At 45.4% G+C, this 18,241-nt stretch overlaps 1 protein-coding gene across 1 annotated transcript in view; it reads right to left on the reverse strand.

The window, feature by feature from the left end:
- Positions 1–18,241, reverse strand: part of CACNG4 (calcium voltage-gated channel auxiliary subunit gamma 4) — a 37,795-nt gene that overhangs the window by 1,962 nt on the left and 17,592 nt on the right. The window contains exons 2-3 of the mRNA XM_032199795.1: positions 4,957–5,040; positions 294–434 (exon numbers count right to left, since the gene is read on the reverse strand). Coding sequence (XP_032055686.1) covers positions 294–434; positions 4,957–5,040 — 225 coding nt within the window. The remainder of the gene's footprint in view (positions 1–293; positions 435–4,956; positions 5,041–18,241) is intronic.

Genomic DNA, 18,241 nt, shown 5'->3' on the forward strand with positions numbered 1-18,241 from the left:
TGCAGGATCACACAATGCCCACTGCAATGAGAATGCCCTGAAAGAATTTAGGCTTTGGGGAGGAAATTCAGGGAGTGGAAGAAGAGCCGTGGATGTGAGGCGGTGTCCTTCCACCTCTCCTCCCAGTTGGACTCAGAGCACTGATTGCCCCTGGGTATTTTTGGGTCCCTGCCCCAGACTAGGCCACGCTGGGCATCTTGCTGGGCTGGTGGCTTCTCCACCAAGTTGCATTTTTGCATTTTCAGTCCCAAAAAGGCAGCACTTCTTAAGGACTCAATTTAAGGAGAACATACCTGCTGCAACAAAGAGAATCCCAGCGCTGAGGATAATGTTGTTTTTGCTGTTGTAAATCCTCCCTGCTCCGACACAGAGCCCTCCCAGCAGCAGCAATATTGTGCTCAGGATGGGGAACACACTGGAGGCACGGACGATGCCTGCAGAGGAGATAGGAAGCAAAACATGACAGACAGTAATCATTTCAGATACCTCCTCAGGTGCTAGTGCAGAGATGACAAAGTCTCCAAACCCCTGGCTTTAGCTGCAGCTACCACAGATCTGCACTTCTGGGCAGGTTTTTGGGAGACAAGGTGGGTGGCCAATGTAGTGGGGCTACTCTCAGTTGAACACTTTTAATCTTTTCAGCTTCTAGGAGGAAGTCCAGTGTTATTGCCACCAGAACATTGCTGATAAGTAACAGCAAGTGCCAGCATCACGCAGGGAGCGGCACTGAAAAATACATGGGCTGGCTGCGAATGCTGCAACGCCTGCGGACGGCCTCAGCAGAGGATCTGCTGCTTGGCACACCTGTAAGGTGAGCACAGCTAACAGCCCCTCTTTTCCTGCTGAGTATTTAGGACTTAGAAACCTTTCAGATTTCTATGGGAGAGATTTTAAGACGTGTATGCTGGATGTTTGTGTTTACTTTCCTGACAGCTAAGTGGAGTCGTTTAAAATTCTGCATGCTTCAGTCCATTCATCAGCATGGGCTATAAAATCCCTGCACAAAAACCTAAACCACCGCTTTGGGCCAGCTTTCAGGGTAGGGTCATTTCTAGGCTAGGCAACAACGGAAAGGGAAGCGGCAGGGAGGGAACAAAAGGACTGAAGAAAGATGAACAGGTGCTAGAAGAGAGAAGAATGTGCTGTATAAACCAAGGGGGAAAACCTGGTAGGAGCTCCTGAAAGGGGTTATGCTGTTACATGGAGAGGAGCTGGGCTATCCTGTCATGTGGAGAGGATGTTTTTGAAGAAGTGATCAGGTACAGGACAGTGCTGTAGACAGCAGGGTTGCCCCAAAGCCAGGGGGAGATGTGGGGGCATGTCAGCAGGAGAAGTACAAGGCAGAGATGCTCGGGCTGGGGGGCAGAGGCTGGTGTCAGGGAGGGGTGCAAACCTCATGGCACACTGGGAGGATGTGGGGATCCCCAGGGCTGGGTGCATTTTGAGGAGCAAACTGCCAATAAAAGGCCATCTGGAGCATCAGCGGCATGGCCTCTCCCGGGTGCCATCTTCCCGGGTGCCACGCACTGTGAGCGGCACTGCTACCTGGGGAGGAACGGCCAGATGCTCCAGCTGATGCTTTCTCATTTTACTTTTGATGGCCGTGGCGTTCCCAATTTAGTGAATTGCTTTCTAACGATTCCCCTGGTGACCGGTGGCAAAACTCCCGCTGACTGCAAGAGGGACAGGGCTGGGCATTTAATAACAGCATTGCTTTTGTGTGCGCTGCAAAGCCCCCAGGAGCCCGAGCGACAGGCCCAGGGCTCATTAGGATGGTGCAAAGATAAAGCAAAAAGACAGTCCCTGCCCGGGAAGCTTGTGCCTGTATCGATCTGCAACAGTGAGAAAAGTACATCTCCTACCAAACCTGGCAACGACGCTGCACGCGTCCTTTACCGAGGGGGCATGTTCTGACCGCAGCTAAACCCAGCTCCGTCAGACGCGTTATTATTCACAGAGTGTTTTGCAATAATTGGCACATCCAAGTAACGAGGATGTGAGGTCACTGATCAAAGCCCGCTGAGGGCCGAGAGCCCATTCTGCTGCCCTGGGCGTCCCCCCGCATGCAGTCAGAGGTAACGGTGCTCTGACTTCTGGGTCGGTTTTCAGAGTCAATTATTAGACAAAGATTCGATGTCAGGCTTTGTTTGTGCTCCCCGACATGGAGGTGCCCCAAATCACTGTCTGTTGGTGTCCTGGAAAAAGGCTGCATAGGCTTAAAATCTGCTGTGGCCACTCGTTCTGGTTGTTGTTTTCTGTATTTTATCTTCAGGCTGTTTATACTGATTTTAGTTAAATTAAAGGGCTTTCCTAAAATGCTTCACTGATATTGTCAGAAGGGACTTCCCAGACATGCCAAATACACTGGGTGGGTTGTATTACATCTAGCAAAATGCCCCAGAGATAATTTTTCCGTATTAGGTAATTAATGTGAAGAGAAACAAAACATACAGCGTTCTCTTGGGTACAATGGGGACTTTTAGCTCTGAAATTTAAAAGGAGGCCCATAGGTACCCTGTAGAATTTACATATTTCTCCCAATACTGGTAATAAAATGACAGCACATCAGAAAACATTAAGGGAATCTGGTTTTTGCTCTCTCCCCTGCTTTTTTTTTCCCCTTGTTTACCGTCCTGTCTGTTTGCATCGGCTGCTGCTCGGCGCTCCGTGCTGTGACACCTCTGGGGAAGCGCCGCAGCGGGCTCTGCCGCTCAGCCCGCAGGGCTGCGGGCGCTGGCCCTCCTCCCGCTTTCCTTCTCCTCCGAAAGCAGGAGGTAGGCGGCTGAGGGAGCTGAGCAGGAGGAGTTAAAGCTTCTTTGCACGTGTTTGTAGTCACCGTGGCTCCCGTTCCTTTGATTTTGCAGGGAGCAGCCTGAAAAGAGCAAAATCCAGATTCCTGCTCCTACCCACAATCTGGAAGCCTCCTAGAATCAGGCATTTTTTCACTGATTTCAGTAGGGTTTTGAACTGGGGCTCAGTTCTGCTAACTCCATCTCTTTACACTTATCTGGAGTCTAGGTTAGCTCAGTATCTGTGGAGCAGGCTGAGAGCCCGCATGCTGCCCTTTGAGTAGCACAAGATGCACACAGGGTCGGTGCCTTCATCTGAGCAAGGGCTGCCTGAACAGGAACCAAAGTTTTCCCTTTCACCTCCCTTAGGTGAACAGGAAGGGTTGCCCCCATCATGGCCCTGCCAAAGTCTGGTGGCTAAAAATCCTGGTGGCTGATACAGGGACAGCAAGTTGCAAAAGTGTTGTAGAGGGCAAAAATGGTAAGGAGAGCATCATGTCTCCTGTAAATGGGATGTGAATACCTCTGTGTCTCATTAGACAATGATTTCGTCCTTATTACACATACATATGACCTCATTTGTTTTTGATTTAGGTACATAACCTTTCAGCAATTTCTAAAACAACTGTATTCATTTTAATTGAAGCAGTAGTTTGCTTCCTAGGAGTGAAAGCAGGGGAATCCTATCTGTGCAGAATATAGAGGGTGAGCTCTCCTCTGAGGGTGGAGTGCCTGGATCCTGATTTTGCAGAAGACATAAAGGGTTGGGCCAACTGGCTTTTAAAGCTTGCACATAGCCACTTTTGAAAACAGCTTTTAGGATCATCAGTCACAAGTACACTTACAAACAATTTACCCATCTCTTGTCTTACTGAGCAGCTGTAGACTGTTTTTCCCAGTTCTATCTTTTCTCTAAATAAAGAAGGCATAATACACTTTTATCAAGATGCTACTTAATTCATCTTTCCTTTGCAGTCCTTTTACTAATGATGTTTCTTTCCTAAAGCTGACTTGGCACCAATTTCGCATTAGTTCCAAGGCTTTACATGAAGGATAAATGCAGCCGTGCTCATATTCTGCTAGTCTGCCATCGCCCAAGCACTGAAATCATGTCACCCAAGCACTACAGCTGATCTAAATTGACAAGAGTAAAGATGAAAAAAGATCCAGGTTTTCTGGTAAGCAGACTCTTTCAGAGAGATTTTTTTTTAATTCTTGTCTTAGCAACCTGAAGTTGTTTCCCAGAAGTGAGCAGAAGGACAGAGTGGTTCTCTAAGTGGTGTTTCAGGTAATTAATAGCAGTGTAATTGAGGAGCATTTTGCTTTGCTGGATGTCTCAGCCAGCAGCCTCATTCATTGCTCCCTGAAGCCTTCCCAACACCTTGTGAACTGCAGTTTCTTTCTCTTGTAAAGGGCATTGCTTTCAGCTCTGCTGGTCAGCTCTTTTGTGCAAAAGAAATAACTAGGCAAGGTGTCCAAGGGGAAGGGGAAATCTAACTCAAATTTTGCAGGATTCATGAAGTTTCACACTCAGGTTCCAGGACGTTGCATATCAACTGAGTGAGTGGTCACTGGGGGGAAGACAGAACAATTGTCCTTATTTCAAGCACCACATTGGTGGATGAAATAACTTCTGTGAGGGCTTTCACACTGGCACAAAGCACCAACGGCTGGCTGCCCATGCAGAGAAGCCACAGCCTACATTCATACTGAGATTTTGCTGTTATCTGCAGAAATTTCAGCTTCCTTCCTAAAATGCAGTAATTTCACTGCATGGGGAGGTAGCTCAGAGCAGCTGCAAAGGATGAGGCTTGCATAAGGGCTGGATTTAAGCAATAGGAAAAGCTTCCTCATAGGCAGGAACCCACTCCTCAAACCAATTTTAGTACAGTAACCAGGTAAACGCTCCCTCTGTAAAATATCCTCTCTAATCTGGGAATGACAGCTGTGGTTTTCATTTTGAATATTGCCATATAATTTTAAAAGAACAGGCACCACAATTGTGTAAGTTACCGTGGATGAAGGAAACCCTTAAAATGGAGGTCGTTGAGGGAGGGCCAGGCCCTTGCAATAAATATGACTGTGACTGTGCTCTACAGAAGAGACACCCAGGCAAGTCTCTGTTGATCTGCTAGTTCTGTGTACAAGGAATTACTTTTCAACTTACGGAGAAGGTACTCTGAGCTGTCATGGTCATAGTCATTGTCTTCAGGGAAGTGGTTGATTCGGAAGCAATGTCCTTTGTAGATTCCTAAATGGAAACAAAGCAAACATAACATATATGCAAGAGGATCAGGTAGATGGGCTTCTGCCAGCTCTGCTTTATTTCCCTTTCCTATTTCTGTGGAGAATAATTTACGTATGCAACTGATTCGCCACTGATCTTTTATGCCATCAAGAAACCATCTCTTGGGTCATAAATTTTGGGCAGGTTGGCCTGAAGCCCAACTGCAGGAAGGGAGAGCCAGGATTCCTGTGTTCTTTTTCTGAAGTCTGCCACTAATATAATTCTCTTGAGTTTTTTTAATCTCTCTGTGCTTTACTTTCTTAGTGCCCTGCTTATCCTGCAAGGATACTGAGTTTGTAAAGCTGCTTTTTGTTCCTGGCATGACTGTCACTCTGGGTCCCTGCTCCAGGGCTGGGAATCCACGGCGAGGCTGGGCACTGGTACGGTGCTGGTCCCCAGTGAGGTGCTGCTGTCCCTTATCAGAGCTGCTGGGCGTTGAACTGTCTGACGCCTCTTCAATTACTCTCTAGGCTTGGAAAACAAGTCCATAAATCTCTTCCTGCTGCAGTTTAAACCCCTATGTCCCCTCAAGGTTGGTTCATTTCCTAACGGCATATTTGCTTAGTTAACTGGGTGCCTGTGCAGCAAGTCAGGCCATGAGCGTGCACTCCTGAGACCTGATGGGGCAACACCGGAATCAGATGGATGAATCCCACACTTGGCTGAACAAAATGAAGTTCAGCAGTTTGTCCATCTGCATAAAGGTTTGCATCAGTATTTTGTCTTACTTTCTATCACGATCGTACCTCGCTGCAGCCGGTCTCAGCTGTGAGCTGATGGCTGAGTCTGCTGCTGCAGTGAGCTGCATGGGGAGGTCTCCCCAGAGAGCTTCCTGCAGGAGAGAAGCCCTGAGGTGTGATTTTGCCTTGGTGCTTTCATTATTCATTAACCAGCGCTTTCGTGCTCAGGAGCATACATCACCCAGGATGAGTTATCCTCTGCACAGGAGTTTCAGTGCTTACAGCTCTAGCTGGCAGAAGGATTTAAAAACCATCAGTTAATACTGCTTTAACAGAAGCACAGCTGCAGTCTGTAGGATATAACTGTGGATTTATTTCACTACCTATTACCAATGATTACAAAGATCTCAAAAGAATTACTAATCCGCAGGATTTCAATTGCACCCTGTGAGTGTCAACTGCAGGTTTGCTACTACAGCGCATTTAATTCTTCCAGCAAATGATGTAGCTACTCTAATTGTGGGAACGGCTCAGGCTTTCCCCGCACAGCTTTTCAAAGGCTGTGAACAACACGTAAGTGGCTCACATTGGGTGTGGAAGTGACACGCTGGTGCTGCCCGTGAGGCGGCTGAGAGCCTGCCAGCCGGGCACTGCTCCTGCCGCTTGCCTCCCGTGCGTCCCTCTGCCATCGGCTGCTTTCTGCTCCTTGCAGCTCTCCAGCAAGGCAATCCAAAATTCAGATTTTAAAGATCCCACCGCTTATTTTTATGGAAGCTCACACAATGAAATTAAATTCCTCCCAGCGTAATAGGGCCCCTGAGACTGGATGGTCATTTCTTTGAGCCTCTTCACTACGGTGGGCTAATTTAGAGGAAATGCATTCAGAATATGATTTTTTTTTCTCTCCCATTCAACAAATAAATAAATTAAATCATATTCTCACCCTGATTCCTACAGAAACAGGCCTTTCAATGACTCTGCTTTTGTGGATATAGACTGGTCTGTCCTTCTGTCTGTATGTACTTCTTCAATAACTTTGAATTTAGTTAATTTTTCCAGAACTGATGGAAAAGCAGAGGTTTCACAGGTAACAGAGCTCCCACAGCTTCCATGCGAGCAGGTGGGAGCTCTCTCCAACTGCTTCTGCTTGTTGTCAGACACCAGAGCTCAGGCAGGGATGACAGCCCATATAAATGTCCTGCTTCCAGAAACTCAATTAAGAGACAAGAAGACTGAAACGTTCCCCAAGCATCTCGTGTCAGAGTACTGATGGATTGATGGGGGGGCTGGCCTCTGAAAAATGGCCTTAGATTATTAAACTTCTGAATGAAATGGGCCCCTTAGCAGAGCTTCTCTTTCAATGAGTCCATGAAGCCATCCCTTCTGCTGCAGGGCTGAAACATGCCAGCAGGACAGGATGGGTTGTGTTAGTGTCTGGGCTTCTCCAGTGTTGAGGCTGGAGACCTTTATTTCCTGCTCCTTTATACCCACAGTCCTTCACATAGAAGAGTATCACCAAGTCTGGTAGAGGTGGAAAAAGATAATCAGTCCCAAACAGAAAATTGTAATGGTGCTTGAGAGTTCTTTCCCACTTCCAGTTTTTAGGGATTTGGTGATTGGTTGTTCTGGCCAACATTGTCATAAAAAGCACAAATGGCTGTGAAATTTGGACATGTATCAAAGCCTGGGAATCCAAAATATTCTTCCCAATAGTTTTGCTGTTGTTAAGATCATATATCAGAGTTCTCTTCAGTGCCTACAATATTTAATAACTAATAGCAGCCACAGACTGGATAATTTTTTTCCATAAACTTAATAGGTGTCATATCTCAGTGACAGCTTATTAAATTCTTGGTGAGGATTGAAGTTGCTATCAAGAACTCTTGTAGTCTACAGTGTATTGAGGGGTCTTTAAATCCCCAAAGTACCAGAAACAAAGTTTTGCTAGGAAATGTAACAGTACTTTTTTTTTTTATTTATAACAATGGACTTTGAAACTCAGATTTGGGAAAAATTAAAAGTAGCTGGGCTGGAAGCTATTGAAGCAGTGGCCAGCTTTAAAAGCACAATCTTACTTGTACTTTAATACAGAAGTAGCACACCTCTCCCCAAGTATTGGTGGAATACCCAGCTCCATGCCCTATCATGTAAAACAATGCAAAAGAAAAAAGGAAATGCTTGTATTAAATTCACGAACAACCACTCTACAGTATCTACACAAGGTCAGAACTCCTTGAAGCTCTTCTCAAAGACTTCATGGAGGATGCCTCGAAAAAATACATAGACAAATGTGGCGACTGGTCCCCACTCAGTAAAGGCACCCACAGGCTATTTTCCACACCAGGATGTGATGCGGAAGGGTGATTTTTTTCTTTGCCTGAGAACGGGGATACAGTCCCTTAAATCCTTTGGAGGGGAAGATGGAATATTTAACTTGTACTTCTGTATCCACTAGAGAGAGATAAATAAACTGCAATCACTGCCTAACAGGTACTAAAATACTGAGAAGCACTTCTGGATACCTCTTGAGAGTAAGATATAACATCCCACCGAGATGCTGTAAGTATTATGCCTTTCTTTGAATGATTACTGATATGTTTAAATGATGCTTTTAGAAATACAAATATTATAATGCATTTTTCTCCTTATAATAATAACTTCATTCTGCATTCAGAGCCAGGACTTCAGGATCTGGGTTAATGATAAGGAAGAGGCAAATTTTCTGAAGTGTTGCTGATGCTGTAAGATTTTTTTTTCCCACTGGTTGCAGCATACTTAGTTGGCATTTAAAAACTGCAAATTGTTTCTGACTCGGCTTTGCTCTGTGTTCAAGGGCTTCTTCTACAAAGGTTAACACTTCTCAACCTCACTAAGTGTTCAGATACCTATAATCAGAATGTGACGTACTCAGATAATATGATAAGGGGGGGAACTGTAGTGCCTAATCAAGATTAAGCTTTGTTTGGGGGTTTGGGATCTCAAGTACACAGAGTTTTCAACAGTAAATCAAAGCAGTGATCACAATTTATGCTGACATGCCGCCTTTTCCTTGATCTTTCCCAAATAATCCTTCAGTAATGCTGCCTGTATTGTTGCGGAAGTGTTAGATGGGGTTATACATTTTGATCACTGAGAGCAATCCTTAATGCTGGAGGATGCAAGCTTGACTAAACTTTTTTTTCCTAATGTCGGATGCATTACATGATCTCATCATTGCTGGTCATACTATCAGCCATTTCTTCCAAACATCCATTTCCCGTGGTTAGTATTTGTCAGTGACAACATTCCCCGATGCCCTGGAAGTGTTTGCACAAATCAGCACTGGAAGATAGAGTGCTTAAATGTCTGAAGATATTTGTCAAGGCTGTACTTTTATTCCCCACCCCCCCAATCCTGAAAAACGTACCCAGTGAGGTCTTTCCAAAACATAGTGTTCTGTTGTCATTTAAAATAGGTTTTCACCAAGCAAGATGCTAGCAGCTTTGCAGCAGAGGACCTTGTCTGCGGGGTACTTCTGTCAATAGCAATTTCCATCTCCCTGCTCTGAGCACGAGCTTTCGGGAGGCGATATCTGATAGCGGTGGGAGACACATGAGGATAGATGGGTCTAGCTGCTGCCTCCTCCATCAACAGCTTCTGCAGAGCTGTTGCTTCATTAACCATTTCATCTACCAGCCATCTCTGCCGCCTTTGGTGGTAAGACTGTGCAGGGAAACAGCAGTTTGGGGATTTCTTTGAAAAGCCTTTCTGGTTTTCTCACAGGACACCAGGCATTTGCTGCCTCCTTGGGTCAAACTCTCCGCTGCCAACATGCCACATTCCTGTAGGTCTTGAGCAGCTACAGATACTGAGAGCACACCCGTGCACACTATTAATAGAGTTAGGCAGACTTTTCTCCTTAGGGAGTGTCTGGTGATGGAACGATTGCTATGAATGTCAGGGCAGGAGTGGTTGTGTGGCTGCACTGATTACCTGCAGGCAGGTAGGCACACCGAGCAACCACCCAGCCCCAAACCACACTGAGCAGCTGATTTCTTTCTGGCAAATGCGGGTCTTCTGGGACGACTTGAAGATATGTAAGGAAATGGTTTTCAAGATCATTTGCCAGCCTGTGTTTCCAGTTACAGCAGACACAAGCTGCAAGGAGCAGGCTGCGTATTAAACATAAGGCAATTAGCAGGGAACCACTGGAAATTTGGGCCACTGGCTCTGCCTGTTGCATTTATTCTGTGATTAAGCACTGTGCTTTAGTTCTAGAGTAGACCATTAGCCTGATTTACTGCAACACTGCAATATCTGAGTGTTTTGATAACAAGTTCTTGGAATTTATCAGCACAGAGCAGGCTGACCGACAGCACCACAGCCTGTACCTCTGTTTTACAGGCAGAGCAGGGCTTTTGTAACTGAAGTTGCCTGAAGACAGTGTCCATCTGAGCAAAGCCACACGGGACTGGGTTTCCTTAAAGGCTTTGCGCTTCCCTTGACAGAAGTGGAGAACCTCTATTTATAGTGAGCGGGAGCGTTTCAGGGCCGGACTCTGCCAGGAGAACAGAGGCAGTTCTGTGGTCGTCTCCTTAGGAAGACTTCTCTGCTGACAAGTTCTGATATCTTTTGCAGTGTGATTTGAGCAATAGTGAGCAAAGGAGAGCAGACATGCCAAAAACGTTCCTCTCCGCAAAATTTGCAGTGCAGCATCTATCAGTGCTCTGTGTTCATTTCTTTGATTTTCTACCAGCACAACCCCTCTGCCTCACTGGGCTGACACACAATGGCAAATGTTGCTGCTGAATTAACCTTCTTTTATCTTCGTTCCTCGTAACAAAATAACTGCTGTAAAGAGGAATGAGTGATGCACCCCCTTTTACTTTCAAAACCTGCCCTGTGGTCAAACAGGGGCAATTTTGGGCCTCTCCACAAAGGCCACAGGCAACAGAATTAGATTTTTTCTTCCTGTAAATTGACACTTTCTATGTTAATTTGTCCAGAGTTTGATGATTCATCTCCCACTGTTTGCTGACAATCTCACAGGTCTCTCTTTTAAGTTACTCGAGCAAGCGGGGCTCCTGTGAGCCTCTGCTAGAGGATGCTTAATGCTGTTATTGCAGAAGAAATCATGAAGTATTGATGCAGGTCGTGTGCAAAACACACCCTGCGTGAATTTGCTACCCCACATTGCTGCTGTACTGCTGCCTTCATCGCCGAGGAGGATGGAGCCAGCAGAGAAAGAAGCCTTGGGAGGTTAAATACCCATTTATTGGGTGTCTGCCTTCGGCTGTTGCGAGATCCTGGTGAAGCTGGAAACTTGGAAGTATAGCTTGTTTTTGAGACAGATGCTGGCTGACACCTCCTGAGTCCTGACAGTCAGGGAGATTTTTGTCCATTTGACAGTTTGTATTTTTGTTTCCTCCTGAAGGTGAATTTGATGAGGAGCACTGCCAGCACCTGGGGTTATTGTCATATTTTGCCAGGGTAGGTCTTGTTTTCAGAGAAATGCTTGGGACCTAAAAAGATGGATAATTCACTTATTTCTCATTGTGGAGAGCTGAAATGCTAACTTTTAAGGAGCAGGGATAAAGATCCAGATTCTGGTATCAGTGCTGTGGACTCAGAGCTGTGTCTCACCTACTAACGGTGATATCTGAATCGGGTCTTCTCCCTTTCTGTGCTCCTACCTTACTTTCCGGGCAAAAAGAAAATGATTTAAAAACATTGAAATGTATGAAATTTGCCCCACTTTCTTCCTTAAGAGCTGTCAGCTCTAACAAACCCTTTGGGTTCTGCTTTTGATCTATTTTCAATTGTCTGGTGGGCAAAGTAGAACTCCTCCTCAAGTCTCTTATTTTTTTATTTTCTGCTGTGACATGAATTTCCCCCTTCTGCAGTCCCCCCCGGTGCTGCCTGCAGACCCTCCACTGCTCACTGCTTTTCATCCCTCCCCTCAACGCCATGTGAACAGCTACCAGTTGCTTTACCATTAGCCTCACTCCACTTCTCTTATCTCCCTACAGTAATTAATGCTCCACTCTGCATTTATCATACACTCGCTATGAGAAAAGAGACTGCCTTATGCCACCAGTATTTACTCCAGGACATTACGATCTCCTCTCACCAGCCTGTCTGCACTGTCAGATCCTGTTGCCTTTTCTTGGTTCTCCTCTACAATTCCCAGCTAAAGCCCTCTCCGTTGGAAACGGAGGCAGCTCACAGCTTCTCCTCTCACCGTTCCCCTGCAGAACGAAGGGTGTGCTGCTCTATTTCTTGCATTGCTTTTTTCTGCAACAGTCTCACAATGCAGTAGAGTTCATGCTCCACATTTCTGAAGAGCCATCTCTGCTGACTTAGGTGCCGATTTCAAAGCCCTAAATAGCAACTGGCAAGGTTTCTGCTTGGGCATGGTAGCCTTTGTGTCACGACCCACCCCGTTCTCTTCTAACACCCTTGAGTTTCCCATGGCTCACGTGGCATCTTAGCTGATGTCCTCCAGACATTGGTGATGTTCACCACTGCCCAAAGAAGTTAGGCATGCAGGAGACCACATCTCACTTGGGTGGTGAATACACCTGCTGTTGAGTGGTCACTTCTAGTTGCTCATTGAGCTAACTTGTTCATGCTGCAATCCAGGACATAATGCCCTGAATACCACTGTGTACCACCCAGTAATGCATCCCTGGATCCTGGAGTACCTATGCCAGAAGGCATCCAGGCAAGTGCCTACAGAGGCTCGGATGGTTTTAATTCACGTGGGTATACACAGCCTCAGCAGCCGACCTTCTGTTTTCAGCTGGGTAAATATCAAAGATGTTGTGGATTTGTATGTCTGTATACAACATGAACAGATGCAGAAATGACGCTTTGCCAAGGACTTCTTTAAAATTCTACGACAGCCTTTTGTTCCATTATGAGATTTTATTTGAGACCTTGAGTGATGTTAGGAAATCTGTGGCAGCGAAACTCATTTCCCGAAGATTCACCTCACCTGCACATCTGGGAGCTAATAAAACACATCATGGTGTCTGGCTGCCGTCCTTTGAATTCTCTTCAGTCATTACAAAACTGCTGCCAAAAGTACTAAGTGTCCTTGTACTACCACAGTGAATACCAATAGTATCGGGGAAATGCAGGACAGCAGCAAAGTAGATAAGATTTGATTGTATGTTACACGTTGTTTTGTGCTACTTCATTTCCATTTTCTTCGAGTGTTCCTCTCATAAGCCAGCATTTTGGCCACAGAAGTCATGACTGAGGTTATTCAGCAATGCTCCTGTTCCTTTCCCAGCTGCCCCTCCTTAGCCAAGCTGCAGATGAAATAGTGCAGTGGATTATTCCACCCCAGAAACTCCTGTACAATGCTGACAGCCTTCTTACTACTCTTTGCTTTTTTTGCAGTTTTCTTCCTTATTAACTATATCCTTCTGTGCTGCTTCTAGGACAGCAAATTGGGGGAAGCTTTAGGGGGTACTGTAGCTTATTTTAGTCTTTTTTGTTGCTCCTTTTTATGGACCTTACTGATGGAATGTATCTGTTTTCTAGGAAGAATCACTGACATGCTTTCAGCCCTGATGTTCAGGTTGCATTTTATATCTGCACAGGAAAATAGGGGCACTTCCCCATCCTGGGTATGAAAAGATTTTTTTGGAGCAATGTTGGTTACGGTGTTTGAGGAACTTTTTAGAATCAGAGCTGTTAGCCCTGCCACAGCGAGTGTTCCCATGCCTGGCTCGGTCCCAAGAGACTGTCAACGTCTCTAGCTGTCATGGGGCTGTTAACTCACTTTTCTGCGTCTGCTTTTCTATATACCACAACGCCCCACACTCTCTGTGTTCTGCCTTCACACCTCGTCTCATCCCGCATCTCATGTGGCAGTCCTTTAGCCCGGCAGCCCAGAAATTTGTCTCACCACTCATTTCCGTACTTTGCTTCACTGCTGCTTTGCCAAAGCTGCTTCTGGGTGGCTCATCTAATTATTCTTTTAAAATGATTTGGAGCTTGGATAGAAACCCCCATTAGAGTTTTGTAGCTGGCTAAAATTGGTCTAACACGTCAGAGGTTGGCGTTGGCTTCTCAGGTGAGCATCTTCACCCAGCAAGTCCATCTCCAAGGAGTTTCCTGCTCTTTATTACATTCTGATCCCAAATGCCTTAATTTAAAGAGGTACTTATTATCAATAGTGCTTTTGGCACAATGCATCAGAGACTTGTTATTCACAGTTGTAACTACATGGTGGCCATCATAGCTCCAACACCTTAGACAGCAGCAGGAAATCAGCTGTGCTGGCCTATGAGCTAGCTACAATTCAGATGCATCTAGATTTGGCCCCAAACCTACTTTTCTCCCCAGCGCTCTTGACCCTGGCATACATTCACTGGTACTAAGGCTGCTCATTCAGGCAGATTGCTGCCAGTCTATCAATCATTACAAGAGGGCTGAAATGCCAAATTTTACCGGATGCAATTCTGAGAACAGATAGTCATTTTGTCTGATGAAGCGTTCATATGCTGCAAAATGACAAATCATGTTTATTTTCACATTGTCAAACTGTGCTTATTTCCTGTGTTGGCACAATTGGAATCAAGTTTCCCTTAAGGGATAGTTTGGTTTTCATCCATCTGGTTTCCCTTACTTCAGTATGCCATCAGTTCTCCCTCATTAACATGGTGATCAACCAGGGCTTGATGGTCTCACCTCTTACAATCACAGCATGTCTATAAAGCCTGTATTGTGGCTTATCACTACCTGGGGGAGAAATTTAAGGAAATGGACATTCACTAAAGTCCCTGCTGAATTTATAATTTGAGACATAGTCAAGATCACATCTGGGGAATAAATACTGTTCTTGAACTAGATGAAGGATGCCCAGCATGTGTGTGATGTTTTGTCCCCTGTATCTTCTGCCACTTCAACTTTCAGACACATAGAGCCTTGAGCTCTTCTCATTCTTGATTCATCATAGATACTCTTAAGCCATTTTTAAGGTTTTTCCATTTTTCAAGTTTCTTCATTTTGCAACAGACAGGGTTTGCAGTTGTCATACAGAGGTCTAAAATTTAAGAAACAGCTCTCCAAAACGAGGACCCCGGTAATCCTTGGGGGTGTGTGTTTCAGGTAAGGATGAACCTGACAACTTCTGTAATGGGAAAACTCTTCAGATCTAGTCATTAGGAAAATGGTTCATATTATTGATTCTTCTTAAGCTATCTCCTAATATAGCAGAAGCTTACAGGGCATCACGTAATTACTTCTCTGCTTACAATCAGCAATTGTCTACTCTAACAGCAGTGAATGTCTCTAACTTTGTGTCTGGAACTGAACTCTTCTGGATCTTCTTTGCTCAGCTCTGTGGGAGCAGGTTGTTCACACACCACAAAGATTTTTCATGGAAAAAAAAAAAAGAAGATTACATTGGAAAGTAGTATAAAGGAGCTCATTAGTTTAATTTTAGGAATATGCAGAATATTTGGACACTCCTGGAATCAGGTAATCTTCCAATGTCTCTTCAGTCCATGGAGATTAGTCATAAGATGATGGCATTTAGAAAAAACATTTGGATATTGAAGAAGCAATAGGGATATTTCACTCCATAAATCACTTTAGATGAAGGCAATGCTTGCAATATGCCCGTCTTCATAATGCTGCGACCTTGAGTTGGATGCGCATTCATTTTGGAGCATGTCTTCCTCGTTTCTATGCCAGCTTGTTGAGTTATACATAGAAGCAAAACCTCTAGAGATTGATCATGCACAATCAGTGATGCGGGACTGAAACAAGGCAGATGATGACAACGGGGAATCTAAAGGTTAGGAGAAAGGGGTGTAACTGCCAGGTCCTGCTGATGGCTGGCTTTGGGAAACTCAAGGCAAAGGTTTCAAAACCATCTGCATGAGGTATTAGTGGAAAAGACCTGTTAGCAATGAGAAGGTGGAGGGTGCAGCTGTGGCTGGGCCACCTCACGTATGGGACAGGGCAGGCTCGTCCCTCAGGGGGACCTTGCGAGGGTGGGAAAACGATGAGCAGCTCTGTGGGAATAAAGACCTGGGGCAGGAAAGAGTGAGCTGAAAAAGGAGGAGGAGAAGGAGCACTTTGGGACAGAGTGGGCAGAAAGCGGGGTGCTTTGCAGGGGAGGAGAAAAGGAAGCAGGGGAGAAAGAGCTGAGGAGGGTGGTGGGTGGCTGGAGGCGAGGAGAGGGCCTAGGAGGAGAGTGGGAGCTTGGCAGATTGGTGATGCCCGCGGAGACGGGGACCAGATGGCAACCTGGGTCCTCTCTGAGCGCTGCTCCTCCTGCACTTGCCTCCCTGCGCGGGCACTGCCTTAGTCGGGGCTCATAGTGCTGCCAGGAGGGGTGGGCAGGCACAAAGCCACGGCCTGATGAAAATTAAGAGCCTGAAACATAATTCCTGGGATTGTTTTAAATACTTACAGTTAACAAATGACCCAATAAATAAAAATGGAGACGGCTACCAAGTAGGTCTGTTTAAATGAACATAAGGAGAAGAGATTTGATTTGGATCCTGCGCCCGAAACTTTCTATTTCCTAATGCAAGTGAAACAGTGACAAATAAAAATGAGACTGCAAAAGCAGCATGACCTCTTAAAGCTTTAATTATTCATTGGAACTGTTTTCTCTTCTGCTGTGACTGAGCAACACATTTAAGTGGGTTTCTCTCAGGTTTGTGGAAGATGTAAGTTCCTTGTTACACTGGCTAATAAATACCACTAAGCACGATGGCCCGACAACATTTGTAGAAACAGCATTTGGGAAAATGTGTTTAATGAATCAGAAGTGCCTTAATCTAGTCAGTCTTGAAAAGCAAAGCATATCATGCAAAATTACAATGCACTAAAGCACAGATGCATGAATATTTTATTGTCGAGAATTCTGAGTTTCCATTCTTCCCTCTTTCAGTACTTCAGACTGCATTTTACTATGCATGTCTCTACCTGTATTGGGGAAGGATAATGGTGGGGGTAGCTCTGGGCAAGCCAATCTGAGATATCAGACTGGATTTTAAATGATGTATTGGAAAGTCCCAGCCCTTACCAGCATCAGGCATGTCTCCCCTTGTAACTGGAAATGCTTACAGCTGTTTGTGTCCTAGGATGGCATGGAAGTGACTGGGAAGGTTCACAGCTGGGAGGAGAAAACTGAGAAGTTTTCCTTTTTCCTGGGATGAATTATCAACAGTCAAGTGCCCTGCATGCCTGGCCTTGAGGTTGCTGTGCCACTGGCTCCATCACAGTGCTCCTTCTCCCTCCAACACCTTAAAAGAATGGAGCATCCACCAGAAACCACTAGGTAGGGCTGATTGTTAATTAGACTTGAATTTCTAAGCATTGCACCTGTGAGAATTAGAGCCTGCCCTTTTACTACAGCATCCCAGGGACCACGTTTCCTCCTGAGATTTGAAAGCAGGAGAGGACCAGCTTCTCACCACCTTGGCAAGCTCTCCCAAGAGGTACGTAGCAGCTCTGGCCGCCTGGGAACTGAGCCATGCTCAGGGATAGATTTACGACTCCTCTCCCCTTCAGATACCCATCTGGCGTGATGCAGGGTTGAGCTGCACAGCAGCCATATGGGTACTTGGGGTCCCCATGCTGAGCCCCCCCATCAGCTTGTGTCCCCCTCCCTGCAGTCATTCTGGCAGAGAGGCACAGGCAAACGAAGGGCAGTTTTCCAACACCCACATCTCTTATTGGGGCCTCATTCTGGTTCTTACTCAATCTTTACAACTCAGTGATATGTTGCCAATGTATTTTTGCCAATGAGACAAAAATATGTCTCCTCTTCCCACTCCTGCAGCCTGTGAGAAATCTCGGTTGTGTGCAAAGAGAAGTAGATGTGTGTATAAATGTGTATTGGGGTGTGTATGTGTGGAAATAAAGTTTCAAGTAATTTATTTTCCCATTGAAAGTTTGCCTTGTAGCCAGGGAAGAACTGTTTTCCCCATGTGTAAATCTGGGTAGAAAAACTTTACTTTGAGCTGAACAGAAATGGCAGCAGGTGCAATGGAACTGGGAGGCTGAAGCTTCGTCTTCCCATCAGCAAACCTTTAACTGCTCTGTGTCTCAGGTTCTCCTTTCTAGTATGTAGGCATGATGGTTTATAAATAATTTGGGAATTTCTGGGCCAAAGAGCCCCATATTAGCAAAGTTGTCTAATAGTGGACAAAGAAAAGAGGCATAATCCTTTCAAGGTGGGGCTCTCTCTCTTCAAAAAGTGCTTGAATAGCCCCAGGGGCCAGAGATACCCCGGGTATTTAAAATGTTAAAATAAATTATCTTTTAATTAATCATGACTCTCCCACACAGCCATGGTTTGGGATTCTGGCTTTGCTCTCTGGGTGGTTTAGGCACTTTAAAAGCACTTGGCATGAAGAGGGGTGATCGGAGGCTTTTTCCTAAGCTCCACAACAACTTTGCAAACTATGTGCTCCAGAAAGGTTTCTTTTTCCTCTTTCCCCTCCCTTTTCCCCCAAACCTTGCATGACTTC

The sequence above is a fragment of the Aythya fuligula genome, chromosome 18 (genome assembly GCF_009819795.1).
Source record: "Aythya fuligula isolate bAytFul2 chromosome 18, bAytFul2.pri, whole genome shotgun sequence".
In the NCBI taxonomy this organism is placed as follows: domain Eukaryota; kingdom Metazoa; phylum Chordata; class Aves; order Anseriformes; family Anatidae; genus Aythya; species Aythya fuligula.